General features: G+C 34.4%; 2 protein-coding genes and 1 long non-coding RNA gene across 10 annotated transcripts in view; 2 read left to right on the top strand and 1 right to left on the bottom strand.

Moving 5' to 3' along the window:
• Window positions 1-63: 63 nt before the first annotated feature.
• LOC117573150 (casein kinase II subunit alpha) lies at window positions 64-8,149 on the top strand. 5 transcript variants are annotated; one of them, XM_034256101.2, is made up of 3 exons: window positions 2,397-2,502; window positions 2,994-3,199; window positions 3,292-8,149. In XM_034256101.2, exon 3 carries the CDS (start codon window positions 3,413-3,415, stop codon window positions 4,421-4,423), a length of 1,011 nt encoding a protein of 336 aa, XP_034111992.1. In that variant the 5' UTR covers window positions 2,397-2,502; window positions 2,994-3,199; window positions 3,292-3,412; the 3' UTR covers window positions 4,424-8,149. The 5 variants fall into 5 exon arrangements, with proteins under 5 accessions (XP_034111993.1, XP_034111992.1, XP_051863676.1 ...); XM_052007716.1 differs by lacking the exon at window positions 2,397-2,502 and having other exon boundaries at window positions 3,292-5,501; window positions 5,754-8,149; XM_052007715.1 differs by lacking the exon at window positions 2,397-2,502 and having other exon boundaries at window positions 3,292-7,572; window positions 7,627-8,149.
• A 330-nt stretch (window positions 8,150-8,479) lies between these two features.
• LOC127566121 (uncharacterized) lies at window positions 8,480-9,124 on the bottom strand. Its single transcript, XR_007955410.1, has 3 exons — window positions 9,064-9,124; window positions 8,663-8,788; window positions 8,480-8,550 (listed from the first exon to the last, which is right to left on the bottom strand). It is a non-coding gene; the product is annotated as an uncharacterized LOC127566121 (long non-coding RNA).
• Window positions 9,125-11,600: 2,476 nt separating this feature from the next.
• LOC117573203 (acetylcholine receptor subunit alpha-like) overlaps window positions 11,601-26,970 on the top strand; it is a 98,533-nt gene continuing 83,163 nt past the window's right edge. Inside the window, exons 1-3 of one of the 4 annotated variants that reach the window (XR_004572674.2) lie at window positions 11,601-11,775; window positions 19,796-20,071; window positions 20,641-20,685. Coding sequence is in view for 3 of the 4 variants with exons in the window: in XM_034256196.2 (XP_034112087.1) it covers window positions 19,832-20,071; window positions 20,641-20,685 (285 nt within the window). In the remaining variant the exon portion in view is untranslated. The remainder of the gene's footprint in view (window positions 11,776-19,795; window positions 20,072-20,640; window positions 20,686-26,970) is intronic. The other 3 variants (XM_034256196.2, XM_034256197.2, XM_034256195.2) reach the window with 3 other exon arrangements.

Below are 26,970 nucleotides of genomic sequence, written 5' to 3'. Positions count from 1 at the left end.
TGCTTTATATTACATAAATAGACCACACATTGGAAGTAACGTGTCCTTCGCCGTCGCCGCCGCCCACCGTCGATTTGCTGCTCAGTTCTGCAAATTCCGTTTGCTATCTAGCGTAATCTACTGCAGTTACAACAACAAACGCACGGGAGAACGGCTTTCATTTGCAACAACAATACTTAGGTCCTCCCACAGGGGGCCACATTTCATTCGTAGTCACCCTGTTCGACTCGGGTATGTTCAGCTTGACAGTACATGAAATTTGAATATATATATTTTTTTTAATTTCTAGTTGTTAATTTAAGATACATTTTCATCTTCTACAATGATATTACATTTGTTTTGCAAGCGCAATTTAACGATGAACAAAATTACTGCAATTTATTATGTATTAATCTTCAAACATAAAGATGAAAATGCCATCATCCACCGAGGCTAAGACAAAATAAATACAAAAATCACCAAGGTTGTGGTTATTTATAAACCATAAAAATTACTTGATATCCAAGATAGGTTCTGAATTGCATCCTTTTCATTTAGCTTTTCGAGATTTTTATTTTTGAATTATTAAGAAGCATATTTATATAGAAATTTGAATTTGGATTGATGCGTTATATAATCATAAGTTTGTTTTGGTGTCAACACATCAGAGAACTGCATCATTGAAGAAAATGCACTTTGTCTAAATAGAGTATAAAATAGAAAATGATCCTGTAATACCCTATTTAGACGATTTGCATCTACTTTAATGATGCAAGTGTTTATACCAAACCCTCATCACGCGAACAGCTGCTAAGGGGTGTAAAAATAAGCACACTCAGAAAGGAAGAACATTATCAAGAGCAAAGCAATTTGAAATAATTTGAAAGCGTCAAAATTTGCAAGTGCAAGTTGTTTTCACCGATATCACACTTTACACAAGCTGGTGAACGTGTGAGAATAATACATATGTATGTACATAGCCTTCGCAATCATTGGCCTCTGCTCACGCACCAGCAACATAAATGTTGTTGAGATTTTGGTGTGTCAGCGTTATAGAACTTGTTTTCGTATATGTATAAACTTTGCTTTTGCAACGAACAACGAAATATGCGTGTGTTTGAATAGTCTTGTAGAAATAAAATGCAAACAATTTGTATTGATTAAAACGAACACTTTTTTTTTAGATACGCATCCTAAAACCGCTGTTTGATTAATGCGACTTGATGTGAACTTATGATTCATATAAAATATGTTGAATTCTAGAGTTTCTACAAATAATTTCATAAAGCGCTGTAAAAATTTTTTTTTTGTGTGCATATATTACGGCAATGCGCGCATTTCCCAACAAAGTGTAAATGGACTATAAACGAAATATGTTAATGTATTTTTGAATTTTCTGGAAACTAATAATTTCGTATACATATGTATGTCCGTCAATATAAAAGAGGGTATTGTCCCCGACAATTCGTTTCCGTATCCGTTTTACCAAGATTGACAGGATTTTATTCTGTACGAGAATTCATTGTAATTGTCTAATTTCTTACCGCAGTGACTTTTTCTAATTCTGAACAGCTGTTTAAATACTATACGATGTGATCGTCACAATGGTCATTAAAATACTCATATCATTCTTTCAACTATCGATTACAAAATACCAAAAACAACAACTAATAATCGAAATTTTAAGAAATTTACTTCTTTTCGCGACAGGTATCGATATTCTATTACTGGAATGCATGGTTTTCTCAAATCAGCTGTTTTAAAAACGAAAAACCCCCAACCTATTTTTGGCACTGATATCGGGAAATATTGGTTGACCCAACATTATTTTTGTAGTTATTATTATTATTTATGCATGAAACCTAGCAATTCTTGGTGTGGTGCCATGATAATAACGTTTATTACCATTTCGGTATTAAATTTAGGAACACAACGGCTACTAAAAACGATCAAATCAAATTTTGTTGAGCTTGCGATATTTAGGCACTATGAAACATTATGTATATAGTGTATGTATGTGGGTACAGCGCTTAATTATGCATATATACAGTGACTAACAATGCAAATAATGCATTCCCGCTCCCCAAAAAAATTTTCTTCTAAGAATAAATTCAGCGCTGCGAAGTCAACTTGTCGGCTAGACACGAAAACAATGTGAATTCTTTCTGTAAGAAGTTTTCGAGAATCCAACAACGTAATGCTTTCGGAATATTTCAGCATACGTCAAATCCAATGCAAGTGTTGTTGCTTAGCTTGCCGAGAGAGGCTAAGTGCCTTCTATCTGGTGCGGCTAAAGGTGAATCCTATATCAATGAGCAAGCGCAACGACAAAGAAGAAGCGAGAGCAAAGGGCTTGGATATGCCTGATTTGGATGTTAAAACTTGCATCCCAAAAGAATTCCACAAAGACACGATATTATCTGTTCATATGAGCTAGTTCAGTGAGCTACCATATTCATGATATCGGTTTAGCAAAGAAAATAAAGAAATTTTCACGTCATCCACGCTGTCTGACATAAGGATGTAAGTATTTTGCTAAAGTTTTAAATAATTTTATTGATTGTATATAACTTAGTATTGTGAAATCTATACATGATTTCAATAAAAAAAACAGTGCGGTGGAAGTCCAAATTCATTTATATGAGTAAAATTACATTTACCGAGTTTAGTTTTATTTTTTCTTGAATTTGTGTGTGCGTCAAGTGCACTTTAACTTCAATTTGGCATTAATTTATCATAGTTTTATTTGAATTGAAGTGAGTGTTTTAATATGCGTAATACATATGTATGTACATTGCGTATATGTATGTACATTGTACATATGCATGGCATACATATGCAAACACACACATTTGTATATATATAGATTTGTAAATTTTTGGGTATGTACATATATATTTAAAAGAAATGTGTTAAATACAGTAAATCGTGCAAGTATATTTCAATAATCGTAGATATTCTCGTTTTTAAACAAAAACACTTTGATTAATATTGCTTTATATTACATAAAATAGACCAACATTGGAAGTAACGTGTCCTTCGCCGTCGCCGCCCACCGTCGATTTGCTGCTCAGTTCTGCAAATTCCGTTTGCTATCTAGCGTAATCTACTGCAGTTACAACAACAAACGCACGGGAGAACGGCTTTCATTTGCAACAACAATACTTAGGTCCTCCCACAGGGGGCCACATTTCATTCGTAGTCACCCTGTTCGACTCGGGTATGTTCAGCTTGACAGTACATGAAATTTGAATATATATATTTTTTTTAATTTCTAGTTGTTAATTTAAGATACATTTTCATCTTCTACAGTCAATTCTATAACACCAATCTTGCTGCGTGGACTCATCCAACAACAGAATCATCATCTCCTGAAGAATCGGAAGTATATTCACAAAAACATAAAGTAGACAATAATTCACTAGCAGCAGATATGACATTGCCAAGCGCTGCTCGCGTTTATACAGACGTGAACGCTCACAAGCCAGATGAATATTGGGACTATGAAAACTATGTGGTCGATTGGGGCAATCAGGACGATTACCAATTGGTACGCAAATTGGGACGCGGCAAGTACTCTGAGGTATTTGAGGCTATCAACATAACGACAACCGAGAAGTGTGTGGTCAAAATACTGAAACCCGTAAAAAAAAAGAAGATCAAGCGCGAAATCAAGATTTTGGAGAATTTAAGGGGTGGCACCAATATTATAACGCTTTTAGCTGTCGTCAAGGATCCCGTGTCCCGCACCCCTGCCTTGATCTTTGAACACGTGAACAATACAGACTTTAAGCAACTCTATCAAACACTAACAGACTACGAGATACGCTACTATTTGTTTGAGCTATTAAAGGCCCTTGATTACTGCCACAGCATGGGCATTATGCATCGCGATGTCAAGCCACATAATGTGATGATCGACCATGAGAATCGAAAATTGCGTCTCATTGATTGGGGTCTCGCTGAATTCTATCATCCCGGTCAAGAGTATAATGTGCGTGTGGCATCGCGATACTTTAAGGGTCCCGAACTTCTGGTCGATTATCAGATGTACGATTATTCACTGGATATGTGGTCATTGGGTTGCATGCTAGCGTCGATGATATTTCGCAAAGAGCCATTCTTCCATGGTCATGACAATTACGATCAACTAGTGCGAATTGCCAAGGTGCTGGGCACCGAAGAACTGTATGCCTATCTTGATAAGTACAATATTGATCTTGATCCGCGATTTCATGATATCCTACAACGTCATTCACGCAAACGCTGGGAGCGCTTCGTTCATTCTGATAACCAACACTTGGTATCGCCGGAAGCATTAGATTTTCTGGATAAACTTTTACGTTATGATCATGTTGACCGTCTCACTGCTCGCGAAGCTATGGCGCATCCATACTTTTTGCCAATTGTCAATGGACAGGTTAATCCAAACAACCAGCAATAAATAAAAAAAAGGATGATTCCCCTATTGTAAAGTAAACAGAAAAAACAAGCCGCATGATTAAGTTAAATGAAGAATTTCTGTGCTAAAGTTTATAATAAGAAGATAACATGCAACATAATTACTGAGTCCAAAATTTAATCAACTTATACTGATTGATTTCCCATAAACCTACCACAACACATATGATACAATGAATGAAAGTCATTTCTGTTACAAAGTTTAACAAGTTTCAAACTGCAAAAGTAATTATATTTTAAAATTATGATTACAAATTCATACACACAACATGCTTAAAACAGAATTTCAAGCTACATTATAATTAAAGTATATTTATATCAATAATTATAAATATATAATCCAATAAATCTCCAATTTCTAACAAATCCTTAGAACCTATTAATAATAAATTTTCAGATATTAATCATATAGTAACGTACATTCAGCCCATCAAAATAGATAAAAGAGGATAGAAATAAAGGAATGCATTCAATTTTTTTACGACTTCCAGATGTCTAAAATTGTATTATATACGGAACGGAATCCTTTACAATTAATGGAAAAATTTAAAAAAAAATAACTAAATAACGTTAAATGCTTATCATGTTTCCGTGTTCCTATATATTTTTTGTGTATTTAGGGCATAAATACTTATATGGTCGTAGTTTTCTAATTTTATTTTTTAACATTTTTAATTTAGAATTTTTGGCGTAATTTAACAATGAAATCAACATTTAGTTTATATAAACAGTGTCAAGTCAACATCGTTATATCACTAACCAACGAATACATACATATGTAGATATGTCAAACAACGAAAAAAGTGGTTTCACTGAAACCTGCATTATTAGCACCTCATCCCAAAGCATGACACCCGCTAAGCGGGTTTGAATTTGTACGTTTAATATGTACATATGTACACCGAATAAAGTCAACTGTATTTGCTCGTGTCGTAGATGTTTTGCAAATTACAAGCGCAATTCCAAGGACTGTCTTAGGTAGTTGATAGTTTGTTAGCAAGACACGTTTGCCAAAACTCAAGATGTTTCGTCTGCATTCCCATTATATCTAAAATAAACAGGTAAGAAGTGCACTGACGACTGTAAAATAACCGCTACTCATTTTTAATATATGAAGAACAGTGTATTCTGAAAATACATATATGAAAATCTACTAACGGCAATATTTTGTATACCGATGTATTACTACTACTATTTTCAAAATATATTATATCATAAATTAAAAAATTACCAGATTATCAACCAAAGTTATATAAAGCTATTTCGTAAATAACTTCTAACATTTTCGTTTAATGGCACTAACTTTATTCTAGAATTAAAAAGACGCTCACTTTTCGCTCTTTATCGATTTGTGATTGAACATAGATAATCTTTTCAAAATCTTTCTGAAAAATGGACGGTTTGACAAAACAATACCAATTTGATGATGGCAAATTGTACATGCAACCATAACGTCGTCTGTTCAGCTAAGTTCACAGCAAAATTATTAATTTTATAAAATGAGCATTTCCAAACTGGCGGTACGCTACGACAAATGCTAAACAAAAATAAATCAACTGTTGCCTGAATATAGTTTCATTTATATATATTATATGTAGCATTGCAGCATCACTATTAAATTAATTTTGTGGAAATCACCACAACTGATCCAAAGTTATAGATTTGAAATGAAGTTTTGAGGTTGTCTCAATTCTTTAATTGAATTATTAATTATTTTTTAGCATTTTGGTTAGGTAAACGAAACATCTGAGTCAAATAAAAAAGTTTTGTCAAATATATAAAATACTAGATTTTTTTGTATATATTCTTGTTATTATTGAATTTTGATGATGAACCTTTGGGTTACCAGTTTTCTTGTACTTTTTATCATTGGGCGACCGTAATGACCATTGTTGGGTTAGAATGGCTTGTGTTTTTCGAACTAGATGCGCAGAAGCTAAGGTGTATCTTTTTGTGCTTGGCTATTAAACAGGTTGATCATTTCGACTAAAAATGGTTCTTTGAATGGGCTTTTTGGATGAGAGGTTTTTTGCTGTTGTTAGTTTAGAATTGAAGAGCCTAATTGAGATTGAGGCGGTTTGCTCTTTGTTTTAGTGGCGTTCTTTTGGTTTCAATGAGCCATCTGAATTTTCACCCTAGTTGCCTTGTGGAACTCATGTACTAATCGTTTGGTCGTCGGAAATAGCACAGAAAATTCTACAATCTGCATCTGCTTCTGAAAATTATATAATACCTTAAAAATTCGGATAGTGTTTTTATACCCGCTACCCATAGGGTAGAAAAGTTATATTTTGTGCCGGCAGGAAATGGAAGAAGGTGGCATCTCCGACCGTATAAAGTATGTACATATGTATATTCTTGATCAAACCAAAACCAAATTTTAAGGAATCACAATTACCATAGTTATTACTGTACATACCAAAATTCTCAGCTCTAGCTCTAAAGTTAAGCTTGTTATTCGATTTTTTTGATTTGCGGGGGCTGAAGTGGGCGTGGCAAAAATTTGAAACAAACTTGATCTGCGTGCAAACATAACAAATGCTGTCGGAAAAAAAGATAACTCTATCTCTTATAGTCTCTGAGATCTAGGTGTTCATACGGACAGATGGACATGGCTATATCGTCTCGGCTGTTGACACTGATCAAGAATATATATACTTTATGGAGTTGGAGATGCCTCCTTCTACCTGTTACATACATTTCCTGTCGGCACAAAGTTATACTACCCTTCTACCCTGTGGGTAGCGGGTATAATTAGGCTTTTGACTTGGATGTATTTTCTTTTAATTCCTCCAAAACGCAATTTGCAATTGTGACCGCATCTTTGCTCACTGGACGTAATTATTGACCGTTAATGGATATAATAATTTATGGCGACACTTACACAAAATGTTAAGGTTATAATTAAAATAGTTGTATTACATTTTGATTCTTTCATTTCAATTAACAATTCAGCCAAGCTGAAATAAGATTAATGCACCCTAATGTGTTTAAATCCTAGGTTGTCCTGGAGAGCAGAAATGTAATAGAGTGGCTGACCGCATCTATAGTCGTGCGTATCTATTGAATCCCAAGCCACCAGGGCATCGAAGTCAATGAGATCGCAGATACCATTCCAAAAGAAGGAGTAAGGTTTGATATTAGTAACTCTAGTAATGTTCTGATATACATGAGATCTCTTGGCAGTAAAATTGAAGTACACTCTAAGCTTTGGTGGGACTTGAGCTGGCGCTCAAAATGCGACGAAACCGAAGTCAAGTCGAAGAGTTGTCGTTTTCGGGTTAAGGGCTGTCCCAGATGAGCAAAATTTTAAATGTGCGGAAAAGCAATATATTAGGACCCTAAATTTGGCACGGAAATGGTAAAAAAACAAAAATTAGTGGCACACGTTTGCCTATTAAATAAATGCAATTACTATTAAAAAAAAAAGCATGCACCAACTAATCAGTAAGATATGGCTCACGGAGAGCATGCCCGAAGATTGGAACCTCAGCATGATCTGTCCCATCCTGAAGAAGGGTGATGCCACGGTGCTCACCAACTACCGCGGAATTAGTCTTCTTCCAATTGCATACAAGGTCCTAACGAGCGTATTGTGTGAAAGACTAAAACCCATGCTGAAGCACTGATTGGACCTTTTCAGTGCGGGTTCAGGCCTGGCAAGTCCACTGTTGACCAGATTTTCACCTTGCGCCAAATCCTGGAGAAGTCTTACGAAAACCAGATCGACACGTACCATCTCTTCGTCGACTACAAAGCCGCATTTGATAGCCCGCGGCGAGATCGCCTATATGCCGCCATGTCTGAGCTTGGTATACCAGCAAAGCTGACTAGACTTTGCAGAATGACATTGAGCAACACCATCAGCTCTGTCAAGGTAGGATGTGGCGAATCCGAAACGTTTACTACCAAGTGTGGCCTCAGACAAGGTGACTCGCTGTCTTGTATACTCTTCAATATTTTATTTTTTTAAATTTTGTGCCGGCACGAAATGTATCTAACAGGCAGAAGAAGGCCATATAAAGTATATATTTTCTTGATCCGCGTCAACAGCCGAGATGATCCGTCCGCTCATCATTTGGGTTCATACAATAATATCTACAGTCATTTCTGAAATAAAATGAAATGTATACAAATTTTGATTAAGTTTGAATAATAATAATAATATGTCTGACTGTATAACTGCGTATGCTTAGATACAATTAGAGATATTACTACATACCACTTTGGATATAATTTACGCGGCGGGAATTAGTTTCGATCCCGCATTAATATTTGTTATGTCAAATGCATTTTTTTTCTTTTCTGAGTATGCTTTCTGTCTCTCAAGGATCTCGTTCTTGTTTTTCTAAATAGAAGAAATGTGAAAAATAATATAATAATATATAATATATATTTTGATTTGTGAAGAAAGTTAATAAATCTCATAGTCGCGCGCAGGACATAAAAAATACGGAGAAAATAAACTGGTAAGTTAACGATTGACGTTAGGTAGCGGGCTGTTGAATATTTAAGTACATTCGACTGTAGTTTTTTTTTTTTTTAATTATTTTTAGTATATCATAATACCATAAATAAATATTTTCAAACCACTATAATAAATTCGGTATACCACATTATTACCTTTTCTTAACCTTTGGTATTTTAACTCTATTTTGTAATATATTTTGTGATACAAATTTTCTTTTGTTTCTCATTGATTTGAAGTTAATAATGATAGAAATATATGATGTACATTTTTGTCAAATTGAAATGAATAATAAATTCTGATAACCGGTGTTATCCATTTTGTTTTGATCAATCTTAATGTAAATACATTTAGAACAGCAAATGGTAATCATTTTATGATATCCTGAAGAACTAAGAAATAAACAAGTAAGCAACCTGCAGAAGAGAATACAGCTTAAGAATAATACTATTAAATAAGCTACGGGTATTTAACGGTCGACGGTAGCTTTCCTCGACTGTAGCTTTGTTACTTGTTCTAATTGTGAAACTTTTCAGTGGAATCCATATGCCATCGGTATTATTAAATAAATGGTCACATTTATTATTTGAATGATGGTTGTGTATTTTTCGTTGACTGTAATTCATAAGCATTTAATTGAAACTATTGTTTGCGTTTATTGTAAATTGTTGTCTAAATATCGTTCATTAAACTTTTTATACACGCTACCTATAGGGTAGAAGGGCATTATAGCTTTGTGCCGGCAGGAAATGTATGTAACAGGTAGAAGGAGGCATCGCCGACCCTATAAAGTATATATATTCTTGATCAGCATCAACAGCCGAGACGATCTAGCCATGTCCGTCTGTCCGTATGAACACCTAGATCGCAGAGACTATAGGAGATAGAGCTATAATTTTTTTTCGACAGAATTTGTTGTTTGCACGCAGATCAAGTTTGTTTCAACACATACTACATACTTTCATACTGCAAAAATACTAAAATATATCAAATGGTATATCGATATAGTACCGCATTTAAAATATACCTTAGACGGCACAATATACCAGATTGTCAGCCAAAGCAACTAAGACCCTTAGTAAGTAGGCGTTTTTGCCCATACAAATATATTTCTTTAATAACTTCCAAAATTTTTATCTGATCGCAACCAAATTTTCAGGAATCATAACTAACGCATAACGCAACTCTAGCTTTAAAATTACGCTTGTTATTCGATTTTTTTGATTTGCGGGGGCGGAAGTGGGCATGGCAAAAATTTGAAACAAACTTGATCTGCGTGCAAACATAACAAATGCTGTCGAAATTATAGCTCTATATCTTATAGTCTCTGAGATCTAGGTGTTCATATGGACAGACGGACAGACACACAGACGGACATGGCTAGATCGTCTCGGCTGTTGACGCTGATCAAGAATATATATACTTTATAGGGTCGGAGGTGCCTCCTTCTACCTGTTATATACATTTCCTGTTGGCACAAAGTTATATCATTTGCAGTTCTGCGACTCCACAATTTTAATTAATGATATTTTCCCTTCACAAAAAAATGCCTCCCCCACTTTCTTTTTAATGTTTTTTAAATTATTCATATTTTTGCATGTGATAGCTTTGTCGATATTAGTGCTACAAGTTGTAAATTTTTTCTCCTGTGAAACATCTAATTTTATATCCTCATACATTGCAGTATCAGAGTATCGATACCCTTTATTTATATTGAGCTGCGAAAGGAAATACCGCCGCGAAAATTTTGGACGGACGATTTTTTTAATATGGAGTTGCGCTGGTTACGAGTTGAAGTGATTAGCTTTTACATATTTTTAAATATATATATACAGTTACAGAATTAAGTATACCATATTTTTTTATTTTTTTTTATTAAAAAATAAAAATAATAATAAAGACCTGCGAAAGAGCTATATTTTTCGCAAGTTCCATAAATTTTAGAGAGCTTTTTTCGCAACTATTGTCTGCTTACCCTTGGCATTGAAATATGTAAATAAATAAATAAAAATTCATTACCACGCCACTCAAACATTCGCCTATTAAAGCTCTGATTTTCACTCATCTGGGAGCGAAATCGCGTTTTTACCACGCAATATGACAAAAAACACCTGCCATAAATTTATGGGGTGGCATTTTGTTCCGATACTGGAATATATGTGGATGTTAAATCAGCTGTTCATAAATATAAATAAAAAAATTGCATCCTAGTTGCAATAAAATTTGATTGTGATATTTTCGCATAGAAATCGGCAAAGCTTGCAAATGATATAATTAATATCAATTTTTAACTCCCATTAAAATAATAGGTTGAAAGTTAATTTAATCTCCTATATATTTATATATATATATATATATATATTTGAGATAGCTTCCATCTCTAATCGTTATTTTGCTCCAGAATCTTTCTCTTTAACATACATACTTATATATTTTTATGTATGTATGTATGAACTTTCACTATCAGTTAGTTCCACTGAAATCTGCCAAAATTCATTATTTTAGTTTATTTACGTATTCGTTCCTTCCATGGAGATTTTTATTTTGTGAGGATATCTTAATAATTGTCATTCCTTTGAGAAGACACTATTGTCATCCCTAAGTATTAAACAGCTGATGTTTTAGGGTTGAATTCCAAGACACCTTATTCCATTTTTTGGAAGAATGACAGAACACTTTCAGATTACTTATGAACCACAGTTCTCTGAGATAATTCGTTCAGAAAAGTTTGTTTATTTCGGCGTTGATGGTATTTTGGGTGTTATAATCAGTTGTGGAGTTAAAAGTGATTTACAATCAATTCAATGGGGAAAAAATTGGTAAACAAAATGCTGTTGTGAATATCTCGCGTGCTATTTTCTTAATAAGTATGTACATATGTATGTATAATAATTTGACACTTGAAAAATCAAATTTTATTATCTAAAGTGCCGTTTTCTCAATGGGTAGGAAAACAAATAAAATGTGTGATTGAAATCACCTAGTATTTGTGGATCACAAAATCCGTCAAAACATATTCTTTATTCAGTCATTATGTATCCACAAACTTGGTTCCTTTGAAGATTTATTCAAAAATAACAGCTTATACATATATAATAACCGTTTATACATGTGTATGTACATAAAAATTTACATATGATTAAATTAAAATGTCAACATATACATATGTATGTATGTTGACATTATGGTATGTTGTATATCTAAAATCGGATGTTCATGCATCAAGTTTATTTTTTTTTATAATCAATAATTTATGTTACAATGTTAGTGAGTATGGTCGAACTTATTACTAAAATTTACATTTGAATATATTATTTAATTGTTTTTAACCCTTTCGCCTCATCATTTAAGGCCCCAAAAGCATGCCGACGCCCTATTTCATTTTCTGTCTCCGGGTGTTGTTGTATGTGTGCCTTTTATTCGCATTTCTTATAAGGATATTTGTATATTAGCTTATTGAATACATACAAGAAAAGTAACTATTCAAATTACATAATATTATTATTAGAAAAATTTCACCTAATAGCTCAGTATTTTTATTTGTACAGGTCTTGCCTTCTTTAATATTGAATATTATATTACTTCTTTTATATGACTTAATAATTTATTTTTGCCTATTAGTTACCTTTGCATATTAAATGGTGAAAATTGGGAACATGCTGATTTATTTTGTTTCATATTTATATTCGTGCAAAGAATGCGTCTGAAAAGCTTAAATCAAGAGTTTAAGAAAATTGCAATATTTAAGCTTGCGGTTGATTTTAAATAAACAATAGCCTGGTGAAAGTTTCTTAGAATTTGTAGTAGAGCAATGTAGAACAAAATGTTAACCAAAACTATCGCACTAAGTAAAGTTCAATAAGCGCAATAAGTGCAATAAGCGCTGTAACTTTATAAATTTAGTTGACAAATCTGTTAACTATTAAAAAACTTTGCAATTTTAATAATGGACATAAGAAGTTGTTTCGATTATACATAAAAAAAAAAAATGCGATTTTCCAATAAAGTAATTATTCCCTCGGAGATTTGGGTGCAGTGCACAGTGGTTCCGCCAGAGGCCAAAAATCAAAAAACCGATCAGGAAATATTTAAACTCAATTTACACAGTTTGTCTCTAAAATGTTAAAAACTTTCAATTTGCAAACCGGTTTTCGCTGGAAACCTAACGGTACTTTCTAAAAAAAAGAATCAAAAGCATGAACACGTGTTCATTTCAACAGCGCATCGCAGCTGTGGTGCAATATTTCGCAAGCAAAAGCGCACTTCAAATCGGGCTGGTAACTATTAAAGTTTATAAATTTATATTATTTAAAATGGATTTTAAAGCCCATGGTATTTATTTCAATTTATGAAATTAATTGATACTAACTTGATATAAAATTAATTAAAACTAACTTGATATGTGAAACCCTTTTGTTTGTACCTTTTTTGTGAGTCTTAAATGTGTTTACCTAAAGTTTTAGTTGTGTTGCCACACGATGCCACATTAGAATAATTATTTTTTATCTTTGTTATAGTTTTAAGATTTTAAAATCGTTAAAGTTAGGTGGGGAAAGTTGCGGATATATTTGTAATCGTTAATATGGTTGCACGCGTTCTAATTTTTTGATCAAGACGTTACTGCAGGCCAGTTTCCTTTGTCAGTTCAAAAAAGAGACAACTCAACTGTCAATCGAAGAGGAAAAATACTTTAGGAAAAAAATACATCAACTCAAGCCTACAGAATGTTTTATTTTTATAATAAAAAGATAATTGTTGAGCATAGTTTACTACTGACTATCTTAGATGTAAAAGTATGCAACGCTTTTTGTAACAGTATAACTAGCAGTATATATTTATGTTATAATTATATTGATTCGTTGATGGCTGTGTAAATATCAATTTAGCGAATTTGTTTAGGATGGTTTAATTTAGTATTTATTGATATGATAATATTTTAGTAGGTGTTTAACTTGATAAGATTTAACTGAAGTATAATAAAACACAAAATAGTTAATCTTTCCTATGACAGCCATATGATTTAGTTATCCGATTTTAATAAAATTTGCTAAGCATATGTAAAACTATACCAAACTAATAGTCTGAGAGTTTAGATAACACATCTTTAAAAATAAAAAAATGTGCATACTAAATTTGTATTTTTAACCGATCATTCCTATAGCAGCTATATCATATAGACGCACGATATGGCCAATATTTATAAAATATATTTGTAATATTTATATGACAAACGGACATGGCTAGATCGTCTAAGCTGTTGATGCTGATAAAGAATATATATACTTTAAAGAGTCGGAGATCATTGAAAATCATCGTTGTCACTCTCGTCGTTTTTGACGAGACAATTAGATCCATTTCACTTCGTTTGTGAGTAAAGCCGAAAAATATATATTACAAAAACTCTTGTGACTTCTGTAACTTCTGATGTATCATTTTACTGGAATGCATGTGGATGTCAAATCAGCATTTCCACATGCGGAAAAATAGACAACCCATTATTTCGCACTCATATCGGCAAAGTGAAGAGAAGCATTAAGATAGATACATAAATAAAAAAAATTTAAACAAGTAAGAAAGCTAGAGTCGAGTGTACTCGGCTGTGAAATACCCGCTACCCATTTTGAAGAAAAGCAATATATTTTGCGGTATTATTCTCTACTGTAAAAATACTAAAAATATATCAAATGGTATATTTGGTATATCGATATAGTGCCGCATTCAAAATATACCATAGACGGCACAATATACCAGATTGTTAGCCAAAGCAACTAAGACCCCTAGTAAGTAGGCGTTTTTGCCCATACAAAAGTATTTCTTTAATAACTTCCACAATTTTTATCTAATCGCAACCAAATTTTCAGGAATCATAACTACTATAGTAATTATTGTATATACTATAATTCGCAGCTTTAGCTTTAAAATTACGCTTGTTATTCGATTTTTTTGATTTGCGGGGGCGGAAGTGGGCGTGGCAAACATTTGAAACAAACTTGATCTGCGTGCAAACATAACAAATGCTGTCGAAAAAAAATTATAGCTCTATCTCTTATAGTCTCTGAGATCTAGGTGTTCATACGGACGGACGGACAGACACACAGACACACAGACGGACAGACGGACATGGCTATATCGTCTCGGCTGTTGACGCTGATCAAGAATATATATACTTTATAGGGTCGGAGATGCCTCCTTCTACCTGATACATACATTTCCTGTCGGCACAAAGTTATAATACCCTTCTACCCTATGGGTAGCGGGTATAAAAAAAGCGTTTGAAGTATTTTCTCGTAAAGAGAAAAAGCTTTAATTTATATTATAGAGTCAAGAGTAAGACTATACATATATGAAATTTAAAATCAAAAAAATATTGCAACCAAGTTGCTCAGGAGATTATCGCTTAGAAATAGGCAATTAATGAGATTTTTATACCCGCTCCCCATAGGGTAGAAGGGTATTATAACTTTGTGCCGGCAGGAAATGTATGTAACAGGTAGAAGGAGGCATCTCCGACCCTATAAAGTATATATATTCTTGATCAGCGTCAACAGCCGAGACAGTCCGTCCGTCCGTCTGTCCGTATGAACACCTAGATCTCAGAGACTATAAGAGATAGAGCTATAATTTTTTTTCGACAGCATTTGTTATGTTTGCACGCATATCAAGTTTGTTTCAAATTTTTGCCACGCCCACTTCCGCCCCTGTAAATCAAAAAAATCGAATAACAAGCGTAATTTTAAAGCTAGAGTTACGAATTTTGGTATATACAGTAATAACTATAGTAGTTATGATCCCTGAAAATTTGGTTGCGATCAAAAATTGTGGAAGCTATTAAAGAAATACTTTTGTATGGGCAAAAACGCCTACTTACTAGGGGTCTTAGTTGCTTTGGCTGACAATCTGGTATATTGTGCCATCTATGGTATATTTTGAATGCGGTACTATATCGATATACCACATATACCATTTAGTATATTTTTAGTATTTTGCACTATATTTGGTATATTTTTGAGAATAATACCGCAAAATATACTGCTTTTATTCAAAATGGGTAGCGTGTATCTCACAGTCGAGTACACTCGACTGTAGTTTTCTGTGCTGTGCGAAGTGCCATTAAAAAGAGATTATGCAAGGAGATGAAGAGTCAATCACTCATGTGCCTAATCCTTATTCTCCGACATATACTTCATAGGGTCGGAGATTCCTCCTTCTACCTGTTACATACATTTCCTGCCGGCACAAAGTTATAATACCCTTCTACCCTATGGGTAGCGGGTATAAAAATTAGTGGTGGCATTTCGTTTTTTCAGGCATAACATAAATAAAGGGTACGAGGGTTGCTATTTATATTTATTGCCTAATAATGAAAATGCGAATATTTATCATAAAAAATGAAGTATTCTCTAGCAAGATTTTTATACTGTCGAAGCACATTTCCACTCTGATTGAGACACCTGCAAAACATGGTTTTTGAACGCTTTAACAGTATCTTCTGGCATCGAAAATCGTTGACCACGCATTTTTTCCTTGATATGCGGGAATAAAAAGAAGGCATTGGGTGCCAAGTCAGGGCTGTACGGCGGATGACCCATAAACTCCACGTTTGAAAAAAAGCCGCAGGTTTGAGCTGGTGTGTGAGGGTTCGCGTTGTCATGGTGTAGAATGATCCATCTTTTCTTGTTCGTTTTTCGAATTTCTACAAGGACTTCAGGCTAACAAATTGTGGTGTACCAGTTTTACTGAAGAAACAGGCGGCCATTTGCTTCGAAGTGCGTCTTCAAACACCCACACGGTCTATTGCTGTTTTTTTCGGGCTTATAAGCATAGATCCATAATTCGTCACCTGTGACGAACTTATAAATGTTTTTTAAAGCACTGCGAATGTATTTTTTCAAAATTTCTTTGAACCAATCCACACAAGTCTTCTTTTGAGCAATTGTCAAATTGTGCGGGATCCAACGAGAACAAACTTTTTACGACCAGGTGTTCATGCAATATCGAATGTATTCTGGTGGAAGAAATGTCAAAGGATGCCTCTATCTCACGATATGTCACATGATGATCTTGCATTATCAGTTCACCCACGGCATCAATGTTTTCTGGCACAACGTCTGTTTTTGGACGGCCTTCATTAATCCATTAAACCAGTTTTTCACAGGGCTATAGGATGGCACTTCATCGCCTTACAATGATTTAAGTTCATCGATGCGCTCTTGTAGTAATAATCTAAGTCGAAAGTTGTGAAAAATTATTGCTTGAAAGTGGTCACGAGTTGATTCGATTTTTCTGCCGAGCTAAGTTTTTGATTAATCGGTTATCGATATCAAACATGGTAACACATGAAAACGTTGTATGGAGCTTTTATTGATAAAAGTCGAATCTTTTTTTGAGAGTTAGTCAATTGGTCCTAATATGGCTACAAGTGACCTAGGCCCGAAACTTAAATAGCACCCCTCGTATCGGTGCTCCGATACTTAAATGTATGTGGATCTCAAATCAGCTGTTCCGCAGACAAAAAAATATACAATTTATTTTGTAGCACTGGCAAAGCGATTACATGCAAAAATATGAATTTTGAAACATTGAAAAGAAATTGGAAGGAGGCATTTTTTAGAGAAAAGAATAAAAGCTGTAAAGCAATAAAATATATTGCTGTAAGCAATAAAATGTACTTGGGATATTTTGAGCTGACGGAACCCATTTTCAATTGCTCACGTCTGATCCTTCTAAGATTTCACCAATTCGGAGTGCACCTAATTGTTGAAATTAACTAGCATCTGAACGTATACAGCATACAACGTCCCTTGAATCTGTCCAGAATACTTTTTTGTCAACGTATATTGATATTTCAGACTCGTTCACCTGGCCAACATCAGCCATAACAGCAGCCACGCGTTCCAAGCGAGGTCTCGAAATAGGTTTCAATCGAGCAACTCATGCTTTGATCGTCTACTTCAGCTCTGATAAATACGTCCGCAGCGTATACATTAAAACTTGCGCCCACAAACGTATGGATTTCTAGATATCTAGCTGCACTAAATCCTATCAAACATCTGACTATACGCAGATTGTTTAACATTGGCACCAAATACAACCAATGACGACAGTCTGTCACGTCTTCTTATTAAATCGGCTCATTCCATTCGACTTCACTCCTCCATATATTTTGCAGAAGAATTTTGGCGCGTATGTTAAAAAATCTCACAATCGGGTTGAAAATAGTCAATCGTGCTCAAGACGCGGCGTTTAGATGGCCGACCATCCAAAGCCTTTGAGATCGTATCTGGCTTCACCATATCCGTTAGACAATTTTCTCTAGGTTGCCACCACTTGCCCAGAACCTTTTCCGGACCAACGACTGTGTAACAAATTGACTTGTCCAATATGTCATATCTATTTTCAAGAGAACAGACCACTTTTTGAGATTTTGAGGCCCAGTGTTGCATGTCAAATCCACCATCAGCATGAATTAGTTATACAGCCTGGGCCAGATTTGTCATCTTTGAGTCCACAGACTGAAGTCAGTTATTGACGAAACAGTTGCCGCAAATCACTTTTAAGGCCTCGGGTCTTTGGATCGTATTGGATTGATCGTAGCGACAATTCCCAGTGATTCCAAAGAAAAGTACTTTTTTAATTCAAAATCCAAACTGCTAATCTCACAGCATTGGCAAATATGTAACAGGCGTGAAATAGATGGAATTCCTTTGCTGAGCGACCGCCCAGCCAAATCTGCAAGGCATTGCAATGACGTTGTCGTCTTCACTTTCATGGAACTCCAGAAGAATAGTTCTCTTAATGTTATCGAGTCCAATGATGATTCGTACGTTGGAATAGAGTTCTCAATTCGTTCAATGTTCAAATGAAACAAGTAAGAAAGTTACAGTCGAGTATGCTCGACTGTGAGATACCCGCTAACCATTTTGAATAAAAACAAAATATTGCGGTATTATTTTCAAAATTTACCGAAAATACTACAAAACACTGAAAATATACCGAATGGTATATTTGGTATATCGATATAGTACCACATTCAAAATATACCATAGACGGCACAATATACCAGATTGTCGGCCAAAGCAACTAAGACCCCTAGTAAGTAGGCGTTTTTGCCCATAAAAAGGGTTTTCTTTAATAACTTCTACCTTTTTTATCTGATCGCAACCAAATTTTCAGGAATCATAAATACTATTGTTGTTATCGTAGACACCAACAAATTTGGGCGTGGCAAATTTGGAAACAAACTTGATCTGCGTGCAGCGTAACAAATGCTATCGAAAAAAATGATAGTTCTATCTTTTATAGTCTCTGAGATCCAGTGTTTCATACGGACAGACACACAGACAGACAGACGGACATGGCTATATCGTCTCGCCTGTTGACGCTGATCAAGAATATATATACTTTATAGGGTCGGAGATGCCTCCTTCTACCTGTTACATACATTTTCTGCCGGCACAAAGTTATAATACCCTTCTACCCTATGGGTAGCGGGTATAAAAATATGTACGAATATTATGGGTATGTTAGAGAAAACTAATAAATTGCTAAATTTGATACAAATAAAAATTGATAGATTTGTTTTCATAATTTTTTTTTTATTTTTTAGTTGCAAATTTATATTATGTGGCAATTTCAACGACGAATGGAAGACTTTATGATTAAAGATTTGAAAGATAATAAAATGAGAATAATAGTTTATAATTAAGAGCCGGTTTTTAATAACACTAATTACTCGTTTCTTAATTTTTTGAATAAAAATAATCGAAAAATAAAACAAAATGAATTGATTATATCGATCATAATTATTATTATTATTATAATTAAAGTCATTAATTGTCATTCAAAAATAATAACATCCGAAACTTTTAATAATTTTATAATTTGCAGATAACTTGAAAACCAAATAAATATATAACGTCACTTATGCAATTAGTAACAATTTATATACGAGCGTTTGTTATGAAGTTAACATCTCAAGAAAGCATAAGAGCTTGGATATTATCAGCTCTTATGGTCCATGGAGCAGTTGCTGGAAATCCTGATGCCAAACGACTTTACGACGATCTTCTCAGTAATTATAACAAATTGGTCCGGCCGGTTGTTAATACCACAGATGTACTCAAAGTCTGCATAAAGTTGAAGCTCTCGCAACTAATCGATGTTGTAAGTTTTTTTAATTAATTAAAATTTGTTTATTTTTATTAATTTAAAAACGAGAAAGATTTTTTTTATTTTTCTTGAATTTTCGTATCGATTGATTTGGGCCAAATTATACTGGTGGTGTGGCAAGCAACCTACTTAATTGCAGTAAAGGCCGGCTATCGCAAAATAAATGGTTCATTGCGGTGACTTCCATATATGAGATGAATTATATTCATTGCTTTTCGCTAAGTAGGTGGCCGATGAGATTCAAAGGACATGTGCGGAGGCAATATTAACCAACCGGAAAGGAAAATAATCACAACCCCACATCTGTATATTTTTCCGATAAAGATCCTATTGAACTTCACGAATTATTAAACTCAAACTAATAAATCAGCGAGAAAAACATCTACGCCACAAAAAGCCAGTTTTTTTTTTTACTTTCTGGATGAGATCCATGTGTTGAAATGCTAGGTTACAAATGTTTTTATTATCTTAAAGGAAGCTTTTACTTCATTTTTGTTTCTTTTTTATTTTCTTTTTAAATAACTATAAAGTATTTGTCTAACTCAACACATTTTTTTTTTCAGAATCTCAAAAATCAGATCATGACGACGAATCTATGGGTGGAACAAGTAAGAAAATTTTGAATACATTAAAATAAATTAAATAATAAAGATTCTGAGCGAAGAAAGAGCAGTGAACTTATAAAAAAACGTAGACGTTGCTTTCATGAAATGGTTTATTGGTAATTAGCAATTAAATTTATATTATATCGTATATAAAATCTTTTTTTGGTGCCCAAAGATTGATTGTCTCGTTATTTTTGTTTAGAGTAGACATTAAGTCAATTGCTCTATGAATTGTTGACTAATCACATTTATGATTGTCATGTTATGATTTATGGTTTACTAACAAACCACCATTATATTTTTGAGTGTTTGCAAGAAAGTGGCATACAATTGCTCAGGTGGCGGAATCAACAATGGCAATTTCACTTTACCACTAAGGCAGCATAATCCTGGCGTTTCTCTGGAAAACTTTTGTGCACCCCAATACATGCAAACATCAAATTTGTTCAATTCAAACGCTAGAATGCGAGCTGTAATCAGTGGTCTCATCATATGGAAACGCTGCTCGATTTAAATCAGCACTAGATAAATATCTTGTTTTGCGTCGAAAATTATCTATTTGTGTTTTCCCTGTTGTTTGCTCGACGATTTTGCATTGTCGATCGAGCTGTTCCACGGGCTTCCTCACGTTGCACAGTGGGCGATTTGGTCTCGCTAGCGGCATTTAATTCAAATTTTCAAATTTAAAAAACCGTTAATATTTTTTCACATATCGATAGCAGATGCTTTGATTAGATTTTCAAAAGCGTTTTAAAAGCTCTACGATCAACTGATCATCAGCTGAGAACGATCAAACACACGATATGATTTTGCAAAGAGCTCTAGAAAATTCTTTCTTTTTTCGCGCATTGATTTCAAATTCCTCGGAAATTTACAATTTTTAGTGAATTTGTTAGAAGTTTGGTTTTTTATTATATTTAAAAAAAAAATCAATGTTTGTGACCGGTGTGTAACTGTGTAGCTCATAAAACGTAGTGGTAATTCAGTGTATTAACAACGAGTCCGGATTAGCGTACACCTGTCTTTCGTGGAGTCGAACTTACTTTATTCAAGTGGATTCCAAAATGTGTAATATTAACTGCTAGTACCTGCTAGCCTTCAAACTGTGGTACTTTTTAGACACAGTGTTAGTACCAAAAAGGGATCTTTTTTTAGTATTGCACTCAGAAGTCATCCCATTTTTTTCCATCATCCCATCATTTTTTAGATAAAGTTTATATATGAAATATGTTAATTGAAATTCAAATAAAATAAAAGTACAACAAAAGTATAAATTTAAAAAAAAAATCTTTTAAATTAAAAAAAAAAAATTAAAATAAAAATTTTGTAACTTAAAAAATTCTATGATTTTTCTCTGATCAGTGAAAAAAAAACCGACTGAAGACATCTATTTTAGTTTAGAAGTTATTAATTAAATGCCGCTAGCGAGACCAAATCGCCCACTGTGCGTTGCTCTTGTGACTGAGAAGCACGAAGTCGAGCCATACTAACGCGGCGCTGTTCACTTGTAATTTCTGGGTCTTCTTCGTATCCCTCTTGCATTACGGCTTTGTCGGGAAAGACTCGATCGTATTGGTAGCGACAATAGTAATTAAACTTCTTAACTTAACTTCCGTTTATATTTTGGCATACAAGTCGACGGACAAACTACTTCAAGGGATGTCTTCGCGTTGATAGAGCAACAAAATCTAAATTTTCTGGCACTCATTAAGGGGCTACAGATGCTGGCGAGCGAGTTGTAACACAATAGCAAGATCTGTTTCCCGAAATATAATCCAGACATTGCTGGGGTGGATGCCACGCAGTGGTCCGCTACGGTGGTTATCCTAAATATGTTACCCTGAAATAACCTGGCAACAGTTCCGGCAATTGTTTGCCTGTTCTTGCGAGTCGCTCAGTGACATCACTGTGCAAAAAATGGCAAAATCAGAATTCTGAACAAAAATGTTAAACAAAAAATCAGTGTGGAAAACTTGGTCATAAAAAGCAAGACTCTAAAACTGACATGAGTGTCCAAGTTCCGGCAACTGGAAAAGAGTGGCGATCAGAGCAGGCTCGACATGGAAGGGCAAATGTTACTAGCTACAGATGTCAGGAGCCAGGACACATTGCCACTAATTGTCAAAAAAAGTGCAGAATACCGGAAATGGAGTATGAGTGAAAAAAAGAGTGGAGCTGTGAGCTATGGTAGAGGGTCAATCCTGTAATCGGGTGAGAGATTTCCAATTACATTTGATTTGGAGCTGAGTGCTCATTATTTAAAGAAAGCGTTTCTAATAAGTTAGTTGGTAAGAGACGTAATCCATTTAAAGGGAATAGGTAATGCCAATACTTACAGTACCGCACAAGCTGAATCACTATCATTAGTGATGGTAATTCTTTGGTTGTTTTGTTTCTTATAGTACCAGACGAAAATATGAAAAATAATATTGTATTTGGCAGAACAATTTTGGAAGTTTCTTACGAAACCGTCCCACCTACTAATTCTGATAAGATTGAAACTAAAATGCTCGGAAATTAAAAAAATAAAAAGAAGTTTGAATATTTGAACATTACTAAAGCAATACTCAAAATCTTTTATCGAAGGTAGAAGCTTATGAGCCGTTGCAACTTGTATTAGAGGTTGTCGTGAAGGCAGGATTCTCATAAAACATTTCAAAGTGCTTTTCTTGAGATTAACTTGGTTATGAAAAAAAAACAGTGGAGATACATCAAAATTTAAAGAAAATAGAATTTCTAATGTGTTACTAAGAACATGGAAGAGGTCGCTAGACATGAGAAGACAAAATCTGATAAAAACAAGTAAAAAAGTTACAGTCGAGTGTGCTCGACTGTGAGATACCCGCTACCCACTTTTAATAAAGGCAAAATATTGCGGTATCTTTTTCAAAATATACCGAAAATATTTAAAAAATACTAAAAATATACCAAATGGTATGTTTGGTATATCGATATAGTACACTATTCAAAATATGCCATAAACGGCACAATGTACCAGATTGTCGGCCAAAGCAACTAAGACCCCTAGTAAGTAGGCGTTTTTGCCCATACAAAAGTATTTCTCTAATAACTTCCACAATTTTTATCTGATCGCAACCAAATTTTCAGGAATCATAACTACTATATAGTAATTATTGTATATACCAAAATTCGCAACTCTAGCTTTAAAATTAGGCTTGTTATTCGATTTTTTTATTTGCGGGGCGGAAGTGGGCGTGGCAAAAATTTGAAACAAACTTGATCTGCATGCAAACATAACAAATGCTGTCGAAAAAATTATAGCTCTATCTCTTATAGTCTCTGAGATCCAGTGTTTCGTACGGACAGACACACAGACGGACAGACGGACATGGCTATATCGTCTCGGCTGTTGATGCTGATCAAGAATATATATACTTTATAGGGTCGGAGATGCCTCCTTCTACCTGTTACATACATTTCCTGCCGGCACAAAGTTATAATATCCTTCTACCCTATGGGTAGCGGGTATAAAAATATGGCTACGAAAGTTAGGTTCTGTGTGGAAGATTTTGTATTGCTTAAAAACAGCGAGAGATAGCAATCGAAGGTTCAAAGAACCTATTTTGGGTGTCGAGATAATGGACGGAGCCAGATACGTTTTAAAGTCTACACAGAACAATAGATGTTACAATTATCCACATGAAAGTTTGCGAATGTTATAATATGTGCAAATTTCAGATGATCTTGATGTAAATTATAAAGAACAAAGTCTGTTGAAACACAAGAGTGTTGGTGAAGGCATGTGAATGGCGATGGACGAGGGTTGCTTTAGAAATATAGTTGATGAATTCGTGAAGCCAAGAGTTGGGTGATGTACGAGAAATGTGGTTGATGAATTCGTTAAGCCAAGAGTTGGGCGATGTACGAGAAATGTGGTTGATGAATTCGTGAAGCCAAGAGTTGGGCGATGTACGAGAAATGTGGTTAATGAATTCGAGAAGCCAAGAGTTGGGCGATGTACGAGCAATGTGGTTGATGAATTCGTGAAGCCAAGTTAAGGGGGATGTACGAGCAATGTAGTTGATGAATTCGTGAAGCCAAGTGTTGGGCGATGGACGAACAGGGAAAAATTTAATTTGTTTGAAGATGTGTTTGGCATTAGATTGAAATGTTGGCTAATACAAGTTTAGTTATGTATCTAATGTATAATATTACTACAATATTTTAAAATAACTTACGACATGTTAAAAATAGAAGTAAAGTTATGTTATGAAAGATTATATGAATTTGAGATTATTTGGCTATGTTTTTCTTAAGTATTAAATAAAAATAGAAAGTTCGAATAAACTAAGATAGTCATTATAGACACTAGAACGTGTATATGTCAGAGTGGCCGTGTCGGAGTGGGAGTAATGCAGCTTCTCGTGTCGTCATATTAACACTGCGTAGTTGCAAGTGCGTATCGGCACATTGATACTGCATAATTGAGAGTGTGCATGTTAGATTGCATTATCCTTTATTATCCTTTATTATTATTTGGTTGTCTGCTTTGACAAGTACAGTTATTACGGGGCGATAGCGTCTCGTCGCTGTCGCCGAATGTGGTTCGATGGCTACAGCGTAGGCAGTAAAAGCATCGGAACGCGCTTCGCGATAATGAACAAAGAGACATATGTAAACATAAACAGAACCGTTGCAAACAAAATCGAAAATGCACTTATTGAAAAAGTACTAATGAATGTGTTTTTGTGCTTGCTTGCTCGCTTTATTTCGCCAACGAGAGTTGAACCTAATTGTTGGTGTTACGTCCAAAAAACAAGACGAGATGACGACGCGAAGTAACATCCGATTTCGAACTGATTTTACTTTAAATGTTAATTTACTTTGTAAGCCTAACTTAACTAATGTGGTGAAGCAAGGCGAATCCACTCAGAGACACGAATGCATTATTGCGCTCTCTTAACATATACAAACTGCGTCAACATTAATAATACAAATGCACTATAAAAGTTTAGGATTAGGATTAAGAAAGTTTAAGAACAATACCAGTTGGTCAAAAATAAAACAAAATTGTTGATTTGATGTACAATCAGAGCACGACTGTTTGCTACTAAGAGTGACATAATAGATTTAATTAACGTTTTGATATATCATCAATTGATATTACGCATTAAGAGCAAAACTATCCCCCCTCCCCGAACTTAAATTCGATGAAGACGCTGAGTGTGCAGAAATGCGTGAGATCAATACTCTAACAATCTGCCGTAGTTATTAGTCAATAAAAATTGTATTTTTGTTTTAAAGTTTTAAAATTAAAAAAAAAGATACTGTTACCGTTAGGGTATAAGGGTATTCAGGAAATATATGGACCAGGCAGAAGCAGGCAAGTCCGATCTCATAAAGTATAAATATGCGTGATCAGTTTCAACAGCCTAAACATTTTTCATTGTATTGTTGGAAGTAATTTGCGTTTAGAAGAACCTTCTACCGCATCATTCCATAAGCGGCTGTGTGTAAGAGAGAGTCGTCTAATGGAGCTGCATCATTGGTAATGCGGCAATGATTCTGAAAAGGTGGACATAATACTAGCTAATATTTTGATATATTCATTGAAAAAAGTGCGATATCGATGGAAATCGGCTGGTTATTTTTCTTGCAAATTTTGGCGCCATAAAATAAATTCTAATTTTTCTGCTATTCTTGCAAAAAAAAAAAAAAAACAATGCCGAAAGAAATAGACAGAGGCATAAAAAATGTTTAAGCAAAATGCCACCTTGTATAGAAATGAAAATGTATGATAGTTGCAGACTCTGCAATGCAGATCGAGTTGCTTATTATGACGTAAAACGGATATAAGTACAGGCATTTGATGAATAATAAATGAAATTTATATATATTAAATGCCCTCAGGTGCATAATTTATTAAATTGCTAATTTTTGGTTGATTTGTTTCCTATTGCTTTTGATATTCTTTTTTCTGCTTCAGTTTTTTTTTTTTATTTATTTTTTACCCCGAAACAGCCGCTCGCCGCGGTCCAATTCTTCTTGAATCTTCTCCAGCTCGAAGACTTAGTCGAATATCTTAGCCTCTCGGTTGGCTACAATGAAATTCTTTCCATTGTCGCTCCTCAGTCCTCAGTCTCCTCAGTCAGTATAACGCATGAAATTGCACATTGCAATTATGCAGGCATCCATCGACAGGTCGTTTGCCATCTCCAGACGAATCGCTCTTGTTGTCAGGCATGTAAACAAGGCAATCCACTTCTCTTTCTTACGACCGAATAGAGGTCCAAAGTAGACCAATTCAGTATACTTAAAAGATTATCG

This window comes from Drosophila albomicans, chromosome 2R, assembly GCF_009650485.2.
Source record: "Drosophila albomicans strain 15112-1751.03 chromosome 2R, ASM965048v2, whole genome shotgun sequence".
Taxonomy (NCBI): Eukaryota; Metazoa; Arthropoda; class Insecta; order Diptera; family Drosophilidae; genus Drosophila; species Drosophila albomicans.
This window is presented reverse-complemented; position numbering and strand designations above follow the sequence as displayed.